This window comes from Mustela lutreola, chromosome X (genome assembly GCF_030435805.1).
Source record: "Mustela lutreola isolate mMusLut2 chromosome X, mMusLut2.pri, whole genome shotgun sequence".
Lineage (NCBI taxonomy): Eukaryota > Metazoa > Chordata > Mammalia > Carnivora > Mustelidae > Mustela > Mustela lutreola.
Window position 1 is genome coordinate 88,569,044 of NC_081308.1, and position 20,077 is coordinate 88,589,120.

The window sequence follows — 20,077 nt, forward strand, 5'->3', positions numbered from 1 at the left end:
CAAGAAAGGTTTGGAAGGAATTATTTTAAAAGACAGATTTTTTTTCTCTATTGTGATTCTAGAGCTGGGTAGGGGGAAGGATGCTTATTTGCCAAGGAGTGGGGAGAAGGGGCAGGGTGGACAGGGCCAAGAGCAGCTAGGGATGAGGGAATAACATCTAGGTTTCTGACCTTGACCACCTGTCCAGGGCTACAATTTCCATGGCTTCTGACACTTGTGCTGCCACATCCCACACCAAATAGACCCAAGTATCAGTTGGAGGATTCCAGGACCTTTTCTTTTTATTTCTACCCCAAACCACATTTCCAGATGTCTCTGCAGCAAAGTGAAATTCCACACAGACAAGGCTTAGAGAAAAACAGAAAATGAAACAATTGGCAGTGAAAAGCAGAAAGAGAAGATGGAGCCCTTAGAGAAGGGAGTATCCCTAAGGAGGTGGGGACAAGGGGAGGAGAAGGGGAGGAGGAGAGGAGGAGGAAAGCAGGCCTGTCTCTTTAAGGGGGTTGGCTGTCAATCAGAAAGCCCTTTTCATTGCAGGAGAAGAGGACAAAGATACTCAGAGAGAAAAAGTAAAGGACCGAAGAAGGAGACTGGAGAGACCAGGATCCTTCCAGCTGAACAAAGTCATCCGCAAGCCGACTAGCCAGCCGGCTACAATTGGAGTCAGAGTTCCAAAGACATGGGTGAGTTTCAGAAACTTTAGCATGGAAGATTCAAGCAGGCACAGAAATTTGCAAAAGAATTTCCAGCTCTAAGGTTCTGGGTTTCCAATGGTTTCAATGAGTTGTGTTTTGGCACTTGTTTTGTTTAATTCCTTAGCATTCAATTAATTTAACTCCTTCTCTGCTGTACTGAGAATGATGCTTTATTGCCAAGGAACTCCAGCAGCATGTGGAGAGTATCACAGGTTTTTGGAAAGAATGCCCAGAGGGTTAGATATGGTCATGTGTCCTCCTACCCCCTCACTTTCCTCTACCATCTCTTTTCCCCTGTTCTCAGGCCCTGGTAGTGGCTGCATCAGCTGACATCCCTGATTCTTCTGGAGACAAATGAGTGTTGGCTAGCCTTCATGTATAAAATAACTACTTGCTTGATATAAAATTTGGACCTTGTTTGGTATCAGAAGGAAATTGGGGAATTGGGTAAGATGGAATTCAGGCTTGGCTATGGCTAAGAAGGCCAATCTCAGGTTCAGGAAATGAAAATAAAAGTCTCAATGGATTTTCCATGGGGAGTGGATATGGATAGTGTGTGTGCGCGTTCACGCGTGCGTGCACACATGCATGCATGCACACATATATGGGTGACCATATCTAGCAAATATTACAGATTCAGCCTTTCTGAGGGTGTGATTCAGACTCTAAATCCCTCCTATGACAAGGAGGCTTCTGGGATGCTAGGGCTGTTACTGACTTAGCTGAGTACTGAAGGCTTCTCCAGGTTCTGTGACCAAAGAGAGAAACTATAAGGTCTAGTCTTTTGTAGTGTCTACTTAGAGCAAGGAGTACAGAGCACAAGGGTCTTTGTCCACACAGGATGCCACAGAGGTATGTAGACATCACTCACATTTGACAAAAGAAGAGTAACAGCTTGAATGCATCCTAAATGAAATGAGAATCAGTTATCCTCTGTATTCAACATCAAGTGTAGTACCCAGAAGACTCCAGCAACATCCATGGAAAAAGGTTTTAGATTATATTAAGCTGGTGTCAGCCTTTAGGTTGTTTCATCCTGAGAGAGATCTTTGAACCATGTATTCAGCATGGATAAATAAGAGGGCAGGGCACTGGACTAGAGCCAATGCAACTAGGTTCGAATCCTAGATCTGCCACTTAGAAACTTCATGACCTTGGATAGATAACTGTGAATTATCACTTCATCTTCTGGAAAATGGGGATAACAATAACTGCTTTGTCTACTTTCAGGGTTGTGAAAATCAAGTAATAAGATGTGGATATCCTTTGAAAATGGGCAAGCTCTATAACAACTATAAATAATGAAAATACCAATCATTATGCAATAATAATAAGCAGACTTTTACTCTTTCCAAAGTGGTTTGGGCTTTCTTTGTGTATACTTTGTGCACTTGGGTAAGAATCATTTAACCAACTGAGTGTGGCAAGGTGAGATGTGAATGTTAGGGGAACTCAGTTCCTACCCTTAGTAACATCAGGAATCCTATAGAGCAGCTAATTGGGTAGGTTGTGAATTAAAAAATGGAGAGGGAGTAAAGAATGATGTAGAATATTACTTCCTTAGGGGATGAAAGACTTGAAGAAAAGGCAGGAACAAATGAGGTGACCACAGGGACAGTTAATGGTTGTGGAGGCTGGATGATTTCCTCCAGGGGAATCTCCAGGGGAAATTGCCACAGATAAGGGCACAGTTGAGGTTGTGTATTGGATCCCAGATCTTGGGGGTGGGCAATCCTTGGACCAGGTGCACATGAGTGTGTAGCCATTGAATTTTCATTATTCAATAATAAAGTTTCTCAAGTACTTTGTATATAATGGACCATCTCTAAAAAGGTACTGTGCTGCTACAACTTCTGACATGGAGTGTGTTACTGTTCAGTAATCATAGTAGACAAATTATATCATGGAGTCTGGGATTGGAAGGAACTTTAGAAATTGCCTGAGTTAACTCTCAACGCAGGATTCCTTTCTACAACAGCTGATTAAATGTTCTTATAGCCTCTGTTTAATCACCCCCAGAAATGGAGAGCTCACTACTTTGACCATATACAATCTTACAGGTTGGGGAAGCAGAGAGGAATACTGAATTCAGTATTGTCTATATGAAAGGTTTATAGGGGAAATGATAGTTCATTAATCCTTGTCCTGACCTGGGAAGGGGATGTTCCAAATGAGTCTTTGGGGGTAACAGTGGAACCAGAAAAGAGCTAAAGTGCGGTAGTTGATTATTCTCTGCTCAGTAACAGAATGCTATTACTGAACAGCAAAACACTGGCTCCTGTAAGCCTGTTGTCTGAGAACAGTGGCTGTTACCCTGGTAACCAGACTGTGATGCTTCCCTCCAAAGGTGGCTGTTTGCCAAGCAGTGTAGTTTTGGCTGGTGCAGACTAAGTGAGGGTAGCCCAGGCAAGAAAGAAATGTGGATGCAAATCAGGGTTCAGTTTTACAAAATTCCTGAAAACTAACTGAATCCCACCAGGATGGCAACAATGCCACAAGAGTGCCAAGAGCCAAAAAGGAACTAGATCCAAACCAGCATACTCACTAACTCTTCCTAGAGACAGTGACTAAAATGATTGCGACAGCCTTCCCCACCCCATCCCTCACCTGGGTCCTGCGGAGCCAGAGGAGCTCTTGAAGAGCCAGGCAAACTGAAAGGTCTGCTTTGCTTGGAGGAGCTTTTGCACTGGCTCTGTGCTATGAAAGCTGGAAGTTTACTCAAGAGCTTCACAACTAGAACTATTCTCTCAAAGCTATGTGAGTAGTAATAAGGCGTAAGAAGCCCTGGGAGGGAGATGGGTCAGAGGGGACATATAGTGTTTAAACTAATCAAGGCACTGGTACCTAGCCAGTGGCATCTTTTCTCCTCATTGCTTTTTTTTTTTTTTTTTTTTTTTTAAAATCTTGAAGCCCTGAATACCATCCCCAGGGTATAGTTCTTGGTCTTGAAAGAAAGCAACTGTAGAAATGCCCTCCTTGCCTATAGAACTTCAGATCCAGAGAAGATCTAGTTAGGGCAGTGACATGATCAGGTGAGGTCACATCAGCCTGGAAGGCAAACAGAGCTGGTTTCCCCTTCTTTCCCACTGTTAGCACCTTCCCTGTGCCAAACTTACCTCAAAAACCCTGCAATACTGATTGATTAATTCCTCCTTGGCTATTTAAAAATGGTCCTAAGGGTGATCTCACAGCTCTGTACTTGCCTTTGAGCCCTCTGCTAGGCAGGGCTCTGGAAAAAAAATCACTACAACCAAGGAGAGAAGAGGAAATTGTGAGAAACTGCCCTAAGGAACAAGGTATAGAAAATGCTGTCTCTTAGCTTCTTGTCAGATACTTCTCTTTTACCTCTGCATAAGTGGGCAAGATGAAGACAATGTGTCAGGAATAAAGTTTAATAATCAAGCTTCTATTTCAACCTCCAAATGTTTGGGCTATATTTACACATGTCTCTCTCTCTCTCTCTCTCTCTCTGTGTGTGTGTGTGTGTGTGTGTGTGTGTGTGTGTGTGTCTTTGGGGAGGAATGGGAAGTATAGGAAACAAGTTGGTCCAAATGCTCTTGCTATCGTAATAAGAAATAATAATATCTGTCCAAAGAAGAGATTGAGATTCCTTTTTATTTAACTTTGTCCATATGACTTGACAATCCATCAGGCTTAGATTCCCATGTCCTAGTGGTTGCAGGGCCCCTTTCTACCACTTGAATGCAGTATAAGTGTTGAGTTCATGTAGGGAAGCCAAAATTATAGTCGGGGCTTTGTCTGACCAGGATAAGGCCTAAAGCAAAAGTCTTTGTCTCTGGCACCTCCTGATGATTGTTGTTTTACTCCTAGAACCCACCCACTGATCTCCATCCATCCCCAGTACCAGTCACGGTTGCTCTTGCATCTTGGCCCTGTCAACACTATAGGCCCCAATCAAGGAAGCCTCTGTTCATGGAGTGAGGTTAAGGGGTGGGTTCTGGGAGGAGGGTAAGACTGTAGTGCAGATTAGAGACTTAGAGAGATGGGGCCAGTTTTTCACTCAATGAGCCTGCCTGTTGTTTAGCTCTATTGTATAGGGTTCTTCTATCCCTTTGTCAGCTGGATTCAAGGGACAGGCTAGGAATTGTGCAAAGCACAATTGGTCTCTTTCTACCATCTCTTTCGATGAAAGCCCTTCCTCTCCTCCCTTTGATGAGCTCCCAGATTCACACTGAATTTCCATCATGGAGTTGGTCCTTGAGGCGTGCCCAGGACATGGGAAAGGAAGGGCTTGGGCGATCTTGGCTCTGCTTAAAGAGACAGCATGAGGATCAACACAGTCTCTTGGATGGGCATGGATCTGGATAATATTATCAATAGTCCTGTTGATCTTTGTCAGATTCCTGTGAAGACTATTGGTCAGAAGGGCTTGAAGTTCTATCACAGATTGATTAGACTCGGTTTAGAAGTTTGCAGATAAATCTAGCCAACATCTTTGCTTACATTTTTCCCATGGAACTTGGTCATATACATTTTAGCACTAAGTTATAGGTAGCTTTGATCTTTGATTCACAGACACAACTTTCTTCTCCCCAGCAAGACTGAAAAGTCATTGAAGAAAGGGACCAGGCTTTATAATTTCCTTTTGTTTCTCATAGTGCCCAGCTTATTTCAAAAATGCTTAATAACTGTACTGAATCCACATCAAAAGAAATGAAAGGAAAACAGTGGGAAGGGTCATTATTTTTTTCTATGACCTCTCATCAAAGTCAAGCAGTTTAATCCAATTGAGTTGTATGGGTAATATTATTATTGTAGTTCTTTTATGCCAACTCTACCATGTGACAATCTGTACTTAGCCTGAAAAACGTGAGCATGACTTCTGAGAGAGCCAAAGAACTCCAGAATACCTAACAGCCTTCCTGAATCAAACCAGTATCCTTTCAACCATGAAGGGTGCTGAAATGGAGAGGTTGTGGCTTTAGGTTATTGTTCACACATTCCCAAGGACACTTCTTGGGCTGTGAAAAATCAAAGTGAACCCAATGGACCTTTCTCAGAATGCTTTTTTAAAAAATATTTTATTTATTTACTTGACAGACAGAGATCACAAACAGGCATAGAGGCAGGCAGAGAGAGCAGGAAGCAGGCTCCCTGCTGAGCAGAGAGCCCAATGTAGGGCTTGATCCCAGGACCCTGAGATCATGACCTGAGCTGAAGGCAGAGGCTTAACCCACTGAGCCACCAGGCACCCCTCAGAATCCTTTGACTGTCAACGACTTTGATGAAGACACATTTTTTTTTGCATGTTCTGAGTTTTTCCCAGTTGAAAACTGAAAGTTGATTTTTTGCTTGATCAGACTGACTGAGATTCCTCATTTCTGCTGAACTTAGATGTCCCCAGAACCAACATTTCATCTGTGAAGAGATGGACATGTAATGTGTATGTTGATATTGTTGAGCTATGTAGAGCTCTGGAGTGACTTATCTGGGGCCATTTATTTCCAACTCCACATTAAAGACTCATTAAAATCTATGTTTTTCTTGTCCCTTGCTTTGAGTGGCAGTGTAGTGGAAAAGGGGTGCCAAGTTATTTGAGATGTAAGAAAATAGAAGAAAAATTGTATATAAAAAGAAAGTATAGGGGTTCCTGGGTGGCTCAGTGGGTTAAAGCCTCTGTCTTCAGCTCAGGTCATGATCCCAGGGTCCTGGGATCGAGCCCCACATCGGGCTCTCTGCTCGGTGGTGAGCCTGCTTCCCACCCCATCCCCCCCGCCTACTTGTGATCTCTGTCAAATGAATAAATAAAATCTTTAAAAAAAAAGAAAGTATATGAGTGGATGATCCAGAGTTGCTTCTAAGGCTTAGCCCTTTATTACCCAGTAAGGACATTACATATGACCCTCTCTGGTTATTTGGATGATGATCGAAGGATCAGATACACTAAAGAGGATTTTTCCTTATCTTTATAACACTAGAGGGGGCATCAGCTAAAACTTAGAATATAATTCCCTGTTTGGCTTAGAAAGAGTTCAAGTTCCTTCATCCCTGATCACACCTGAGCCGTTTAGCTTTTCCCAGTGTGAAAAAGCTCGGGTAAGAGTGGGTGGCACAGGACGGTCACTTGCTAGGGTGGATGGCTGTCCTTACTCTGGGCTAAATAAACAGTTCTGCCATTGTTCCCTAGGTCTGACCCCCTCCCCACCCCCAGGCCTGCAGGCCCCTGCAGAATACCAATGAGGCTCCTGGGATCTCAGGGAAAAACAAGGCTTCTTTGTCTAGGGGAGCTATGGAGGGCTCTGTCCAAGCCCTGACCCTGTGCTGTGGAAAGAGGGAACAGAGAGGTCACTGACCTTCTCCTCCCCCTACCCTCAGGCCTCAGAGACCTTCTTTACTAGAAGAGTCTAAGAGTTTGGGGGTGGGGAAGAGTTGGATAGACAGTAGCAAAGTGGCACCACTATTTATTTCCAAGATCATTTTCTTAACTTACAGGATGCATCTAGTATCTTAACCTGTTGAGAAAGAGGAAGATTGATTTCTGGAATGTTTCCTGAGAAAATGATCAATTTCAACTGCTGTGTTTTTCTTTCTGGTATATACATGCGTGCATGTGTACGTTTGCGCACATGCATGCTCACACCCACGTGCGGGCACACACACACACACGCACACACACACACACACACCATGGCCCAACTCTGATGAAGTGCTGTTACCAAGTACTACTGCAAAGTTCATACTAAGTAAACTCTGCCTCCCCTACAGCAGCAGAGCTACAAACTGATCGCTTCTCATAGAAGCAGTCTGATGGTAGTTCTTTAGTACTTGGAAAAAAAGATGAAAATTCAGTTCTGCTGCAAATATTAGCTACTTATTCTGCTTGTCTTGGGCTTCCAAGCCTCATCTCTGATGTCACATACCAAATCTTTGAGGAAGAGGCTCTTTGAGGACCAAGGAAGGGCTTGTCATTTTAGGGGATGTTGGGTAACAGAACTCACTCATTCTGTGGTTCTGAGAAAAGACAAATGCTTCTACCTCAACTTTCCCACCACAGAGATAATCTGGTCCTTCAAAATCTGTTCACATTGCATCAGCCATGCAAATCAACAGGTATTTAAGCACACAGGGCTAAAAAGAAACTGTACTAGTATTAAGAGGGTTGATTAAAGGACTCCCCTAGTCCTTGCTACCGTGGCATAGACAAGTGAGTTTTGGATAAAAATTCAAAGCTAGGGGTGCCTGGGTGGCTCAGTGTGTTAAGCCGCTGCCTTCGTCTCGGGTCAGGATCTCGGGGTCCTGGGATTGAGTCCCGCATCGGGTTCTCTGCTCGGCAGGGGGCCTGCTTCCCTTCCTCTCTCTCTGCCTGCTTCTCTGCCTGCTTGTGATCTCTGTCTGTCAAATAAATGAATAAAATCTTTAAAAAAAATTCAAAGCTAGATATTAGTACAACTTGCTTTCTTTTTATAAGGAGTTTCAACATGCTTTTCCAAAAGTAGTTTCTCAGCACATTAGCTGAATATAATTCATATATACATTATATATATATATATATATATATATATATAATATTACATATACCATATCTATCTATATTATGTGATATATGAATAGATGTATAAAATCAGCACACACATGCACACATACACATACACATACACACATATATGCTTTATATATTTGGGATCTGTCCTGGTGGCCAGAGGGAGCCACCCTTTCCTCATCTAGTCTGCCATCTACTTGACATTTGTTAAGTTTTATTCCAGGAGCACCTGGGTGGCTCAGTGGGTTAAAGCCTCTGCTTTCGGCTCAGGTCATGGTCCCAGGGTCCTGGGATCGAGCCCCGCATTGGGCTCTCTGCTCAGTGGGGAGCCTGCTTCCTCCTCTCTCTCTGCCTGCCTCTCTGCCTGCTTGTGATCTCTGCCTGTCAAATAAATAAATAAAATCTTAAAAAAAAAAAAAGTTTTGTTCCATGTGGCACTTACAGCATGGGGTTAGTGCTTGGGGAACAGCTTTTCTTGGAGTGTATGACTTCTTGTGTGCCTTTCTTGTTTCTTAGCAACACTGGCATGGGGACTGGGGTGATGGGTCTCGTTATCTCAGGGACTCCTAGTACTTGGGGACACCTGTATTTCCAGGCTCTGGCGTGTTTTCATCATGCCAGAAAGATGTTTCATGCTTTGTTGACTTTGTATAGAGTCTTTTTGTAGCTGTTTTGACAGAACTCCAGTGTAAGCCTGAGGGTGCAAACATTGGCCAAGCTGTGATATAGAGGGACAAAACAGCCATGCAAAGTGTTCAAAAACCATTAAGCTTGCATTTTTATTACTGTGAATAATAGTCATGCTCCCATTACCATCTTCTGATCTCTGCCAGTTTCCTCCTTCCCTTTGGACTGCTCTCCATATAATATTCTAGATGAAAAAGAAGCAAGCATTCCTTGTGGCAAATACACACAATGTTCAGGAATATTCAGGAGCATATAATTTCCAAAGTTTCCCCCACCTGGAATGCTCTCCAAGACTCAAAATACTGTTTGACAATACCAATATCTCTGGCCTGCACCCATCCCTTTTTGGAACTTTTGTCGCATTTACTTCTGTAACCACTTACTTGGCTGCCTGAAATTGTTAGTTGAAAATATTAGGTCTACCTACCTCATTCTTCTCAGTAAACAAAATACTCCCATATGGCAAAGTCTATATCTTTTATGTTTTCACCTCCCACATAACACCTGGCATAATGTTGGGCATATAGTAAGTACTCTATAAGAGTTGATAAATGAAACAAACAAATCAGGATAAGAAAGGAGAAGATGATTGCATAATCTCCCTGGCTTGCTGCTTTGATGACTGATTATTTTTAAAAATCCATACATTCTGAGAATTAAAAGCAAGGACTTATTTTCAAGAATGAAACAGAGTAATGGCTTTGGATCAATCTCACATTCCAGAAACCTAAAGTTGGAGACTCTCCTGCTTTTGGACTCAGGATGACTACTCCATCTGTGCCTGTGAGTGCAGGGCTTGACTGGTCTGGCACATAGGTATGAGGGGCATGAGCTCCTTATGGAACATCCCTGAATTTTTCCCTCTTTCCTTCCCAGGCTTGTTAGAGTGCTGTGCAAGATGTCTTGTAGGGGCCCCATTTGCTTCTCTGGTGGCCACTGGATTATGTTTCTTTGGGGTGGCACTGTTCTGTGGCTGTGGACATGAAGCACTCACTGGCACAGAAAAGCTAATTGAGACCTATTTCTCCAAAAACTACCAGGACTATGAGTATCTCATCAATGTGTAAGTACCTGTTATCCTACACAAACTGCTCTCTTTTTCTCCCTCTCTCCCTGGACACATACAGAACTCATTAGTTCCTCAGTGATTAATAGGGGGTTAGTATGGAGCCAGACAGGATTCCTGAGTCTTCCCTCTGTTCGCAGATTCCACCTATGCCCCATCTGAGGTCCTGAGTGAGGGAGAAGTGCCAAATATAGAAGGGGGAGGTCTGTCTGCCTGCCAGCCCACTTTTTACTGCCCACCCTCCACTACGCTGGCTTTGTCCCACATGTTCTAACTTCTGCCCATGGGGTTAACACTGATTGAGTTGGAGCCTCTGCAGTAACAGGTATGGAGAACTCAGGGAAGGTACAATGACTGGACAGATTGGGGCCTTCATCCCTCTTCTTCCTGGTCTAGCTCCTCTCTGCTTTCTCCTCTGAGCGAACATCTCTGAAGGGTCAGGCCAAGGAGAATAGGGCCCCAGTTCTTCAGGTCCAAGGGTAAGCAAAGGATGGAGGAATCTAGTGATTCCTCTAAAGAATCCCTAGCCTTGTTTAGGAGCTCACTCAAGTGAAGTGAAGCTTACTTATGCAGGAAGGGAACTGGGCCTCAGTTAATAAGATTTCCTGATATCTTCTCCTTATTTTCTCATGCAGGATCCATGCCTTCCAGTATGTCATCTATGGAACTGCCTCTTTCTTCTTCCTTTATGGGGCCCTCCTGCTGGCTGAGGGCTTCTACACCACCGGCGCAGTCAGGCAGATCTTTGGCGACTACAAGACCACCATCTGCGGCAAGGGCCTGAGCGCAACGGTAACAGGGGGCCAGAAGGGGAGGGGTTCCAGAGGCCAACATCAAGCTCATTCTTTGGAGCGGGTGTGTCATTGTTTGGGAAAATGGCTAGGACATCCCGACAAGGTGATCATCCTCAGGATTTTGTGGCAATAACAAGGGGTGGGGGACAATTGGGCGTGAGTCTGTGGCCTCATCCCCACCCAAGGCTGGGTCCTCTCTAGGGGCCTGGCTTTTGAGTGAGGAAGTGATGGCTACAGCCGAACGAGAAGGTCAGGAAGAACGTGGTGCCCAGCTGGCTTAGCCTCACCTTTCAAAAGTTCCCTAGAAATTTTCATCTAAAAAAAAATAATAAAAGCGTGAGTTTTGTGGATACTTGATAAAATCAGACCATTTCTAAGCCATCTGTTGGTATTCCTTTACTCTCCTCTTAGCAGGGACCACGAAAAAATTAGATTCGACCACCTAAGAGCCTAAGTGCTACCCACGGATTGAGTGCAAACACCTGATCTGAGAGGGAGGGTTGATCATGGAAATTAAATAATTCCACTCCTAGGTGGGATTCTTAATATTCTGGGATTCTACACTGTTGGAGGTCCCAAAGGAAACTAGCATGGATCTACATATTTAATGCTTCATCTTTGAGGGTTATCCATGCTTCTAGTGAAGCACACATTGGTTTTCAGACTCTAGAGTTAAGATCTTTGGGGGGTTGAATATATGTGGGTTACGGTGATAACTTTCGTAGCCAACAGTTGGCTTAAAAAGGTTTTTGGATCCAAAACTTAAACCTCCTATTGGTTTGCTCAGTGACTAAGGATGAAAAGTCCTATGACAAGGAACATTTTCTAAGCTCAGCGTAAGGTGAGAAATGGCACGACTTTCTTTCAAGATCTGTTTTGATTTCTTTACACCTTATCTGCCCAAAAAAATCTCCTGAAGCCTCTCTAACCCAGGGATCCTCCTCACTCCAACCCTCACCCATTCCCCCCACCCTCCATCACACTTGGGGCCAGTTCTCTAGTAGATATTGCCAATGACATTTGGCAGAGGTGCCCTGATTACTAATTTATTTTGGTGGAGATCCCTGGAATCTGGTTTCCTATCTGGCTCATGCCAATCCAGGATCTCCCAGTTTGTGTTTCAATGTCTGTAGGCCGATGTTGATTTCTAACCACCCCCTGTCAATTGTTTTAGTTTGTGGGCATCACCTATGCCCTGACTGTTGTGTGGCTCCTGGTGTTTGCCTGCTCTGCTGTGCCTGTGTACATTTACTTCAACACCTGGACCACCTGCCAGTCTATTGCCTTCCCCAGCAAGACTTCTGCCAGTATAGGCAGTCTCTGTGCTGATGCCAGAATGTATGGTAAGTTAGGGTATTGCTGCCTTGGCTCCCCTACCCCCTGTGAAAGCACTATATATTTGGTTCTTTACTTGGGATGACAAGTGTGGTAATTATAGGGAAAGATATTATGGATGCCTGGAACTTAGTTTGTTATTCTGTCCCCACTGAAGCTGGAGAGATTTCTTCCCTTGGAAGGGAACTTTTGTTGGAAGTGGTAGGAGTTAGTTTTCTTGGTTGTTCACTCTGCTCTATCCTGGTTGAGAAGCCGTACATTTCAATAACACACAAGATTACGCAACAGTTCAGTACCACCTTCTTTTTTTTTTTTTTTCACATCTTTACAAAAGAGGATCCTGATTGTTATTGAGATTCAACTTTTCAACCAGGATGATTAAAGATGTAAGAAGGGCTCTGAAATAAAATCTCCATGGAGCTCCACAACTCCATGAAGCTCTCACCCTGGTTGACCTGTGTGTCTTACTCAGGTGTTCTCCCATGGAATGCTTTCCCTGGCAAGGTGTGTGGCTCCAATCTTCTGTCCATCTGCAAAACAGCTGAGGTGAGTGGACCATTTGAGTTCTTTTAAGTGGAAAGGCTAGTACCATACAAATTTCTACCCATGCCTTCAATTTTTAAAAAGCCACAGATTTTTGTTTGTTTGTTTTTTGCTGGATTTTGAGCAGAGATGTTAAAACATCTCTTTTCCCTAGAGCCACATAGAAAGACTTCATTCCAAGACTTCCTTCCTTAAAGGAGAAATTTGTAGTTTTAAGTAAAGATGGAGATTAATGACAAAACCTCCAAATGAACAAAAATTATTCTTTTAGCTAAAAACCTTATCAAGAAAATTATTTAGGCTTAGAGACACTCATAGCTTTCACAAAAACACTTTCAGTTTGGAAACCCTCCATCTCTAATGAGAAGTAAAAACAAAAAGTACATTTGAAAGAGGAAAACACAGTATTGCAATAGATATCATCTACGAATGAGGCAGGGGAATATAAGTAAATCCTGAGGAAGAAGGCAGTAGCTTTAAACGTTTAAAACTTTAAACCATGACGTTAAATTTTGGGATCCTGAGTAAAACTGGAGGGAAACAGTTGATTAAAATATTTTATGAGTGTTTTATGAGTATTCTATGTTCTGAGTACTAATGGGCTAGGTGCCGTGATGTACATTAAAGAACAGGAGGCCTACACTCAGGGAAGTGACAGTTTAGTTACAGATGCAGAATTAATACACAGGAAGATATCAATGCATTCAAAAAGCTGCATGCATGATCCAGAGAAAAGCATATTTTTACAGTTGCAAGAAACTTTTCTCCATTTTGCATTTTCTTGCAGTTCCAAATGACCTTTCACCTGTTTATTGCTGCATTTGTGGGGGCTGCGGCCACACTGGTTTCCCTGGTGAGTTGTGTGAATGTGATCTTGGCAAATAAATGGTCCTGGGATAGCTTGGGTACAGCTATGCTGAAAGGCAAAAAGATAGATTGCTAACCTTACAACACTGGAGAGAAGCGCCTGGGAAGAGACAACAAAGTGTAGACTGTGAACTACTTTGAGTTGGCAAGGCAGAAAGACTTCAGAAATCAGACAGGAACAGGAAAAGTGGTGTGAGGAAAGAGAGGGTAAGAGATTAATAGAAATGATAATATTTAGCACTTACAGAGCATATAATATTGCCAAGTGCTTTGCAGTCAAAGAAGCATTTAATTTTCAACACATGCTGGTCAGATGAGTGACAAGAACAAGGAAACATTACTGAACATGATTTTCCAGAGCCAGGAATTCTATCTGTTGTGAATATGAATCCACCTTGGGCACTCTCCGAGGGATTTACTCTCCTGAAAACATTGGGAGGACCTTCTAACATTATTAGAACTGTTATTACTACAATGTGATTCTGTGCTCCAGGTCCTGCTGATGGTGTTACAGTGCAGTGTCAGTGGGGTGAATTCGTTGTTCAGATTAAAAACCTAGGGCACTAAATGGTGAAGGAATTTATCTGTAGTCATTAAATAAGTAGTGATAAGGATAAGCTCACAGAACTCCTGGCCCCTGCTGCTGAGGCTTTTATACAAACTGGAGTTGTTCCTCATTCCAGAAAATGGGTTGATGCATGAAGCAGGGAGGGCTGTACTGCAAGTGTGGCTGTGTGTTTGCAGCAAAGAGCCTGTGACCCCAGGGCACTCAGATGTGTGGGTGGGATGATGTTAGAGCCCAGTGCATTGTTCACTTTCCTGAGGAAAAACCCAGTGCCAGAACTTAGCACAGATGTGGAATAAATCCTTGTCAAATTGGTTTTCTGGACTTGAGCCATTAGAAGGAAATATCTCAGAGAGGACTTCAAGTATGTAGTATGAAAGCCTGACATGCTGTTTTTTGCAGATCAGGGTTTTTTTCTTCATTTAACTGATTTTATTTGTACCCTTCCTCATTCACAAAAGCTTTGGAGGAAGGAGGGCTTCCTTTTCTACTCTCACTCATATTTTCTCTTCTCTTCCTACAGCTTACCTTCATGATTGCTGCCACTTACAACTTTGCCGTCCTTAAACTCATGGGCCGAGGCACCAAGTTCTGATCTCCTGTAGAAATTTCCCTTTCTCTAATCGCGAGGCTCTAACCACACAGCCTACAGTGCTGCGTCTCCCATGTTAACTCTGCCTTTGCCGCTGACTGGTCCTCTTCTTACTTGACGAGTGTAACAAGAAAGGAGAGTCTTGTGGTGATTAATGTCTTTTTGTGGACTCTCCCCTCTTATGTACCTCTTTTAGTCATTTTGCTTCACAGCTGGTTCCTGCTAGAGATGGGAAATGCTTCAGATGGTGACTCCCCAACTGCAAGTCACAAAGGAATGGAGGCTCTAATTCAATTTTCAAACATCTCCTGAGGATCAGGAAGTGTTTTCTCCTCAAAGAGCACTTCCAGTGATGGAAACAAAGTGAAAAGAAAGATGCTCAGGTAGAGAGAGGGGATGTACCTGGTCCTCTCGACATCTCAAATATATTCTCCTTGATGTACAAAGCAGAGAACCCACTCCTGTCTCCCTCTTACCACTGAAGATAGAGGGGGAAAAAAGGGAATGTTAACAAAACAACAAGAGCATTTGCCCAAATCTACCTATTGCAGCTGGGAGAAGGGGGTCAAAGCAAGGATCTTTCACCCATAGAAAGAGAGCACTGACCCTGATGGCGATGGACTATTTAAGCCCTAACTCAGCCAATCTTACTTACAGCATAAGGGAGCGTAGTGTCTGTGTAGACCATGTGGGCCCCTGGCCTTACACCTTATTAGAGAAGAGAAGCAGGGTATTGTCAGCATCTTCTCACTCCCTTCTCCTTGATAACAGCTACCATGACAACCCTTTGGTTTCCAAGGAGCTGAGAACAGAAAGAAACTAGCTCATAAAAAAAATAAAAATAATAATTAAAAAAAAAAAGACTGGCCTAAGGAGCAGCAGTTGTTAGTGGCTAATGGTGTAAACTGAGCCAGCCCTCTGGTAGACACAGGGTAGATAACTCTTTGGATAGTGTGTCTTCTTTCTGTTAATTAGTTGTATACTCTGGCCTCTGTCATATCTTCACAATGGTGCTCTTTTCATGGGGTATTATCCATTCAGTCATAGTAGATGATTTGAAGATCTTGATTTGTTTCAGAATGCATAGTTCACATTTGCTAGTTCATTTATCACTTGTTTGGGGTTGTACCAGAAAGGTCTAGAGAATGATTCTTTGATTATGATTCTTTAACAAATGGACATTGAACGTTAAACATTGCAATTAATATTGAAAATTGGCTAGTTCCGTACATCTACTGGATTTTCTCCAAATTATTCCACTTTTTGCAGAAATGGATTGGTGAACTTGAGCCTCAATTGGAATAACCTATTTGACTATTCTTTTTAAGCTAGTGGGGGATGATTTGATTTAGGAGGGTTAACTCGGTGTACTTAAGAGTCAGGTTTAACATACAGGTTATTCTCTCCTAGTATAGATCATGTAATAGAATGTCCCAGCCATCAGCTATTCAGTTGGTAAGCTTCCATGGAAACAGAAAGGTGGAAAGAGTTGGAAACCTGAATAACTCCAAGGTTTCAGGCTTCTCTTTCTGTGTTTGTTAACTTTGAGTTAAAAAGGAAAGACTGATTGGTCTTTATGGAAAGAAAGATTTTACAGATATGACTGTAAGTGGCTCTTTTGTTATAAAAAGTTGTGTTTTTCTACCCCCCCCCCCCGAAGTGGTTTCAGCAATGTTCAAGGAGATGTAAGATGTTTGCAAAAAGATACTTAATATTTGTTTTCAGACCAGTATACCAGATAAGCTTCCAGGCTGCCTAGAGGGAGGAGACGGAAAAGGTTCTGTAAGAAACCAATCAAGATCAAGGAAAGTGAAGTAATCCATATTCTGTGTTTTGTTTTGATTTAATAATATAACAAATAACCAACCCTTCCCTGAAATCCTCCCATGCATACATACACACATATACACACACAAAGAAAGTTAACTGAAAGTGTTTCCTTCATTTCTGATACAGAATTTCAATTTTAACACACATAAAGGATAAACTTTTAGGAACTTATCTTACAAAAATGAATTTTATAAAATTAAAGAAAAATAAAATTAAGAATGTTCTCAATCAAACATCGTGTCCTTTGAGTGAATTGTTTTGTTTAACCCCACAATAGAAACTTGAATAATTAGACCCTTATTGTGCTTTGTTAAAGGACCTTTTTTATTTTTCAGTTCATCCAAGTTATTCTCACAACAATTTTCTGACATAAAAAATAGATAAATCACTTATATTTTTATAGCTTGGGACACTAAGAAACAGTCAAAGTAAATTACCCAAAGAAACCCAATAATCACATACCTGAGCTTGGACTAGAACTCATGTGGGGTTTTGTTGTTGTTGTTGTTGTTGTTCATAGAACTCAGGTCTTAATACCTGAGGACTTCTAGTCAAGCATATACAGTGAAAGTCTATATACCTGGACATATCTGTTTAAAAGGTTTTTTTTTTTCTTTTAGAAGTTATGTTTCAGTGTTCAGCTCATTCAGATTCAAATATAATTTCATCTTTAACATGATAATGGTGCCACTGTCCTGGTGTTTTGAGGATTACTTATTGCTATGTTCTCTTTCAATCGTTTGGATGTTCCAATAATGAGCCCTCAGTACTTCATACATGAATAATGCTTGGTTTTATCTGAAAAGTACTGAATGAAAGGTTTAAGGCAGGAGCAGAGCAGATAGGGTAAGGACAATGTAAATTTAAACAGTCTGTGGCAGGGCACTATTAAAGAAAATTAGTGACACCTGTTACCTTGGATAGCCCGCCCACTAGCCCACTTGTGACAAGGCACTTAATCTCCTTTCCAACTCAAGACTAAAATATGACACTCTTGGACAGCACTCTAGTGACCAGCCCAAAGAAATCTGCCTTAAAATTAGGAATAGATTCATTGTCCCATAGTTGCAACTGGCAAGGGGCATGGCTGTGAGAAAAGAGACTAGCTGGGGGCAACAAGTCAGTCATCAGTTAAGGAGCTCCACTGAAAAGTAGTTTCAATTTAATCTGATTTCTGCTTCACCACAATTAATATTCTGCAAGCAAGTCTAGTTGGTTGACTTTAAGACGAAAAGCATAAAAATACAACAAGGACTTACTTTTAGACACTGGCAAACAAGGACACAGCACCATATTTTGGAGAATTGATTTGGGGTGCTATAGAGTGAATGTATTTTTGCCTCAGAGTAACAGAAAGCCAGTCCCCAAGAAAGCTGTGTTCTCCATCTGCCCTGATTTGGCTCTGCCCTCTGGGACTGATCTATAGATGGAGTTTCCAGGCTCTCAGAAGCTAAGAGCATCTCCAGTGTATCAATTGAGCTCATTGTTCTTAGCTCTCCCACACACCATAAACCTCCTTTCTCTCAACTGAAAGAGCTCTCTTTGTGCTTAGATCAGCCAAAGATCAAGATGCAGCAGTATAAACAAGAAACATTTTCTTACAGTGTCAGTTGTACTGCTTTTTCTATCTTCAGGGTCAGTACTGTGTGTAGTTATGCAGGGTGTGGATTCTGTTGGCCAGAGCAACATTTGTTCATTCATTAATTCAGTCTACAAACATTTATTGAGTACCTACTAAGCTTTGTGAGAAACACTGGGGATTTCTCTCTTTTTTAAAAAAATTTATTTATTTGTCAGAGAGAGAGAGAGAGCGCACAAGCAGGGAGAACTACAGGCAGAAGGAGAAGCAGGCTCCCCGCTGAACGAGGAGCCCTTATGTGGGATTCCATCCCAGGACCCTGGGATCATGACCTGAGCTGAAGGCAGACACTTACCTGACTGAGCCAGTTAAGGCTCAGGCATCCCAACCCTGGGAATTTCATGTTTGGGGCTGGTGTGGGTAGAAAGGTGATAAAGATATGATCTTACATTCAAGGATCTCATTCAGTCTTAACAGTACAGAAGAAAGGTCTTTCAGGGTAAAGCAGAGTGGAGGTAGGGAATATGCAAGAAGCAGTCTGGCTGACTGCAATGAGCATCTGAATTCCCCCTTCAGTATGTGGGAGAGGTGGTGGTTAAGTGCCATGACTTCACGTGGCTCTGGTCTCCTAGGGCCCTGATAAAAAACAAAACATCAATTTAGAGTCCTAACAACTTGTGACTGGCTCTCTCCGTGTCAGCCTGCTTCTGACCTTACATGTGACAGTATTTACGCATACATTGTCACAATGCATGTGCATGCTTCCGCCCACTCAGTCATCTGGGGAGTCAGAGGGCACATGGATCTGGATTTCTATAAACACAGGCTATTCAGCATAGCTTTTACTTTTCATCCAGGCTAAGTTTGAGAAGCCATATAAGGGTAGTATAAAGTACAAGGCACTTCTTTCTGGATTTCCTTACCATAAGCACAGATAATGTGTCTATTTTGACATTAACAGTTAGCTTGGTGAAAGTTCAGTAACAGATGGAAGAAATATTCATTATTACATTAAAAAATTAATACTAATTAGTACTTGGCCTTTTTCTACATTAATAAGCAGGTAAGGAATTCAAGTCAATACCTATAAGCAGGGAAAATTTTCCTTGTTCACGTTGAAACAAGCAACCATGCTCTTCATAATTGTTGCTGTCCTCCAAAGTTTGGTGTCTGCATGTTCCTGCTTAGTACTCCTTGAATCAATCTACTTTATTCCAAAGGAAAGAAAGATAAGATAAAGAACTGAGTATTTTCCAGATTATGTCATAACCAAAAGAAATACAACATTAAAATTTTATTCAAACCTTCAACAAATATCTATTTAACAAATTCTTTGTGCCAAGTATTATGCTAGGTACTGGTAATACATCAGTGAATAAAATGGGTAGACTTTGCCCTCATAGAACTCAAATTAAAGACAAAAGGGTTGGAGAGGGAACTAGGATTTGTGGTAAAGAATGAACCTAACATCCTTTGACAAAAAAGGTGGAAAAGACAGAATCAGGGAGAAACTTGTACAGTCCCCTTAGAAACAAAGGGCCAAGTAAAAGAAGGTGTAGGCAGGCAAGTCTGTATCTAGAGAAAGAGGGCTAACATACTATGATATTTAAGGTCAAAAAATATTAAATGGCCTTGTACTAGTTGTATATTTGTACTCATACTTGTACTCACCAACATGCACAGAAAGCCAGCTCTGGGCTCCAAAGAACTAGCTTCATGAATACTCCATGTATTATGTGAAACTCTACTTTCCAAACATGAAAAGGAAAAACCACAAAGCTGGATTCTGAGGGTTACATATTAAAACCAAACAAACCAGTTGATATTTGAAAATGTGTAGATGGCTCTAATTCTATTTGATGACTTAGAATCATATGTAGAGTGGCTTAAAAAAAAAAAAAGAGGGAAATATGGCTCTTGCAAACAAAGCTCCCTTCCATGACCTCAAATGTACCAGAAATTAATTTGTCAAAATCTCATTTGATTTAAAATTTTCTATCAGCTCTCATTAACAAAAAAGAAG

At 42.0% G+C, this 20,077-nt stretch overlaps 1 protein-coding gene across 2 annotated transcripts; it reads left to right on the plus strand.

Annotated features, from left to right (window-relative positions):
* Positions 1-524: 524 nt before the first annotated feature.
* Positions 525-16,708, plus strand: PLP1 (proteolipid protein 1). Of its 2 annotated transcripts, none has more exons than XM_059157956.1 (7): positions 525-683; positions 9,760-9,946; positions 10,585-10,741; positions 11,918-12,086; positions 12,551-12,624; positions 13,409-13,474; positions 14,577-16,708. In XM_059157956.1, exons 1-7 carry the CDS (start codon positions 680-682, stop codon positions 14,646-14,648), a joined length of 729 nt encoding a protein of 242 aa, XP_059013939.1. In that variant the 5' UTR covers positions 525-679; the 3' UTR covers positions 14,649-16,708. The 2 variants fall into 2 exon arrangements, with proteins under 2 accessions (XP_059013939.1, XP_059013938.1); XM_059157955.1 differs by having other exon boundaries at positions 526-683; positions 10,585-10,846.
* The last annotated feature ends 3,369 nt before the right edge of the window (positions 16,709-20,077 follow it).

Bases quoted from the DNA above. Each gene is read 5' to 3' on its own strand.
- PLP1 (XM_059157955.1), top strand. The intron at 9,947-10,584 runs GTAAGTACCTGT...TTTCTCATGCAG, and splicing joins TATGAGTATCTCATCAATGT to GATCCATGCCTTCCAGTATG. The intron at 13,475-14,576 runs GTGAGTTGTGTG...CTCTTCCTACAG, and splicing joins CGGCCACACTGGTTTCCCTG to CTTACCTTCATGATTGCTGC.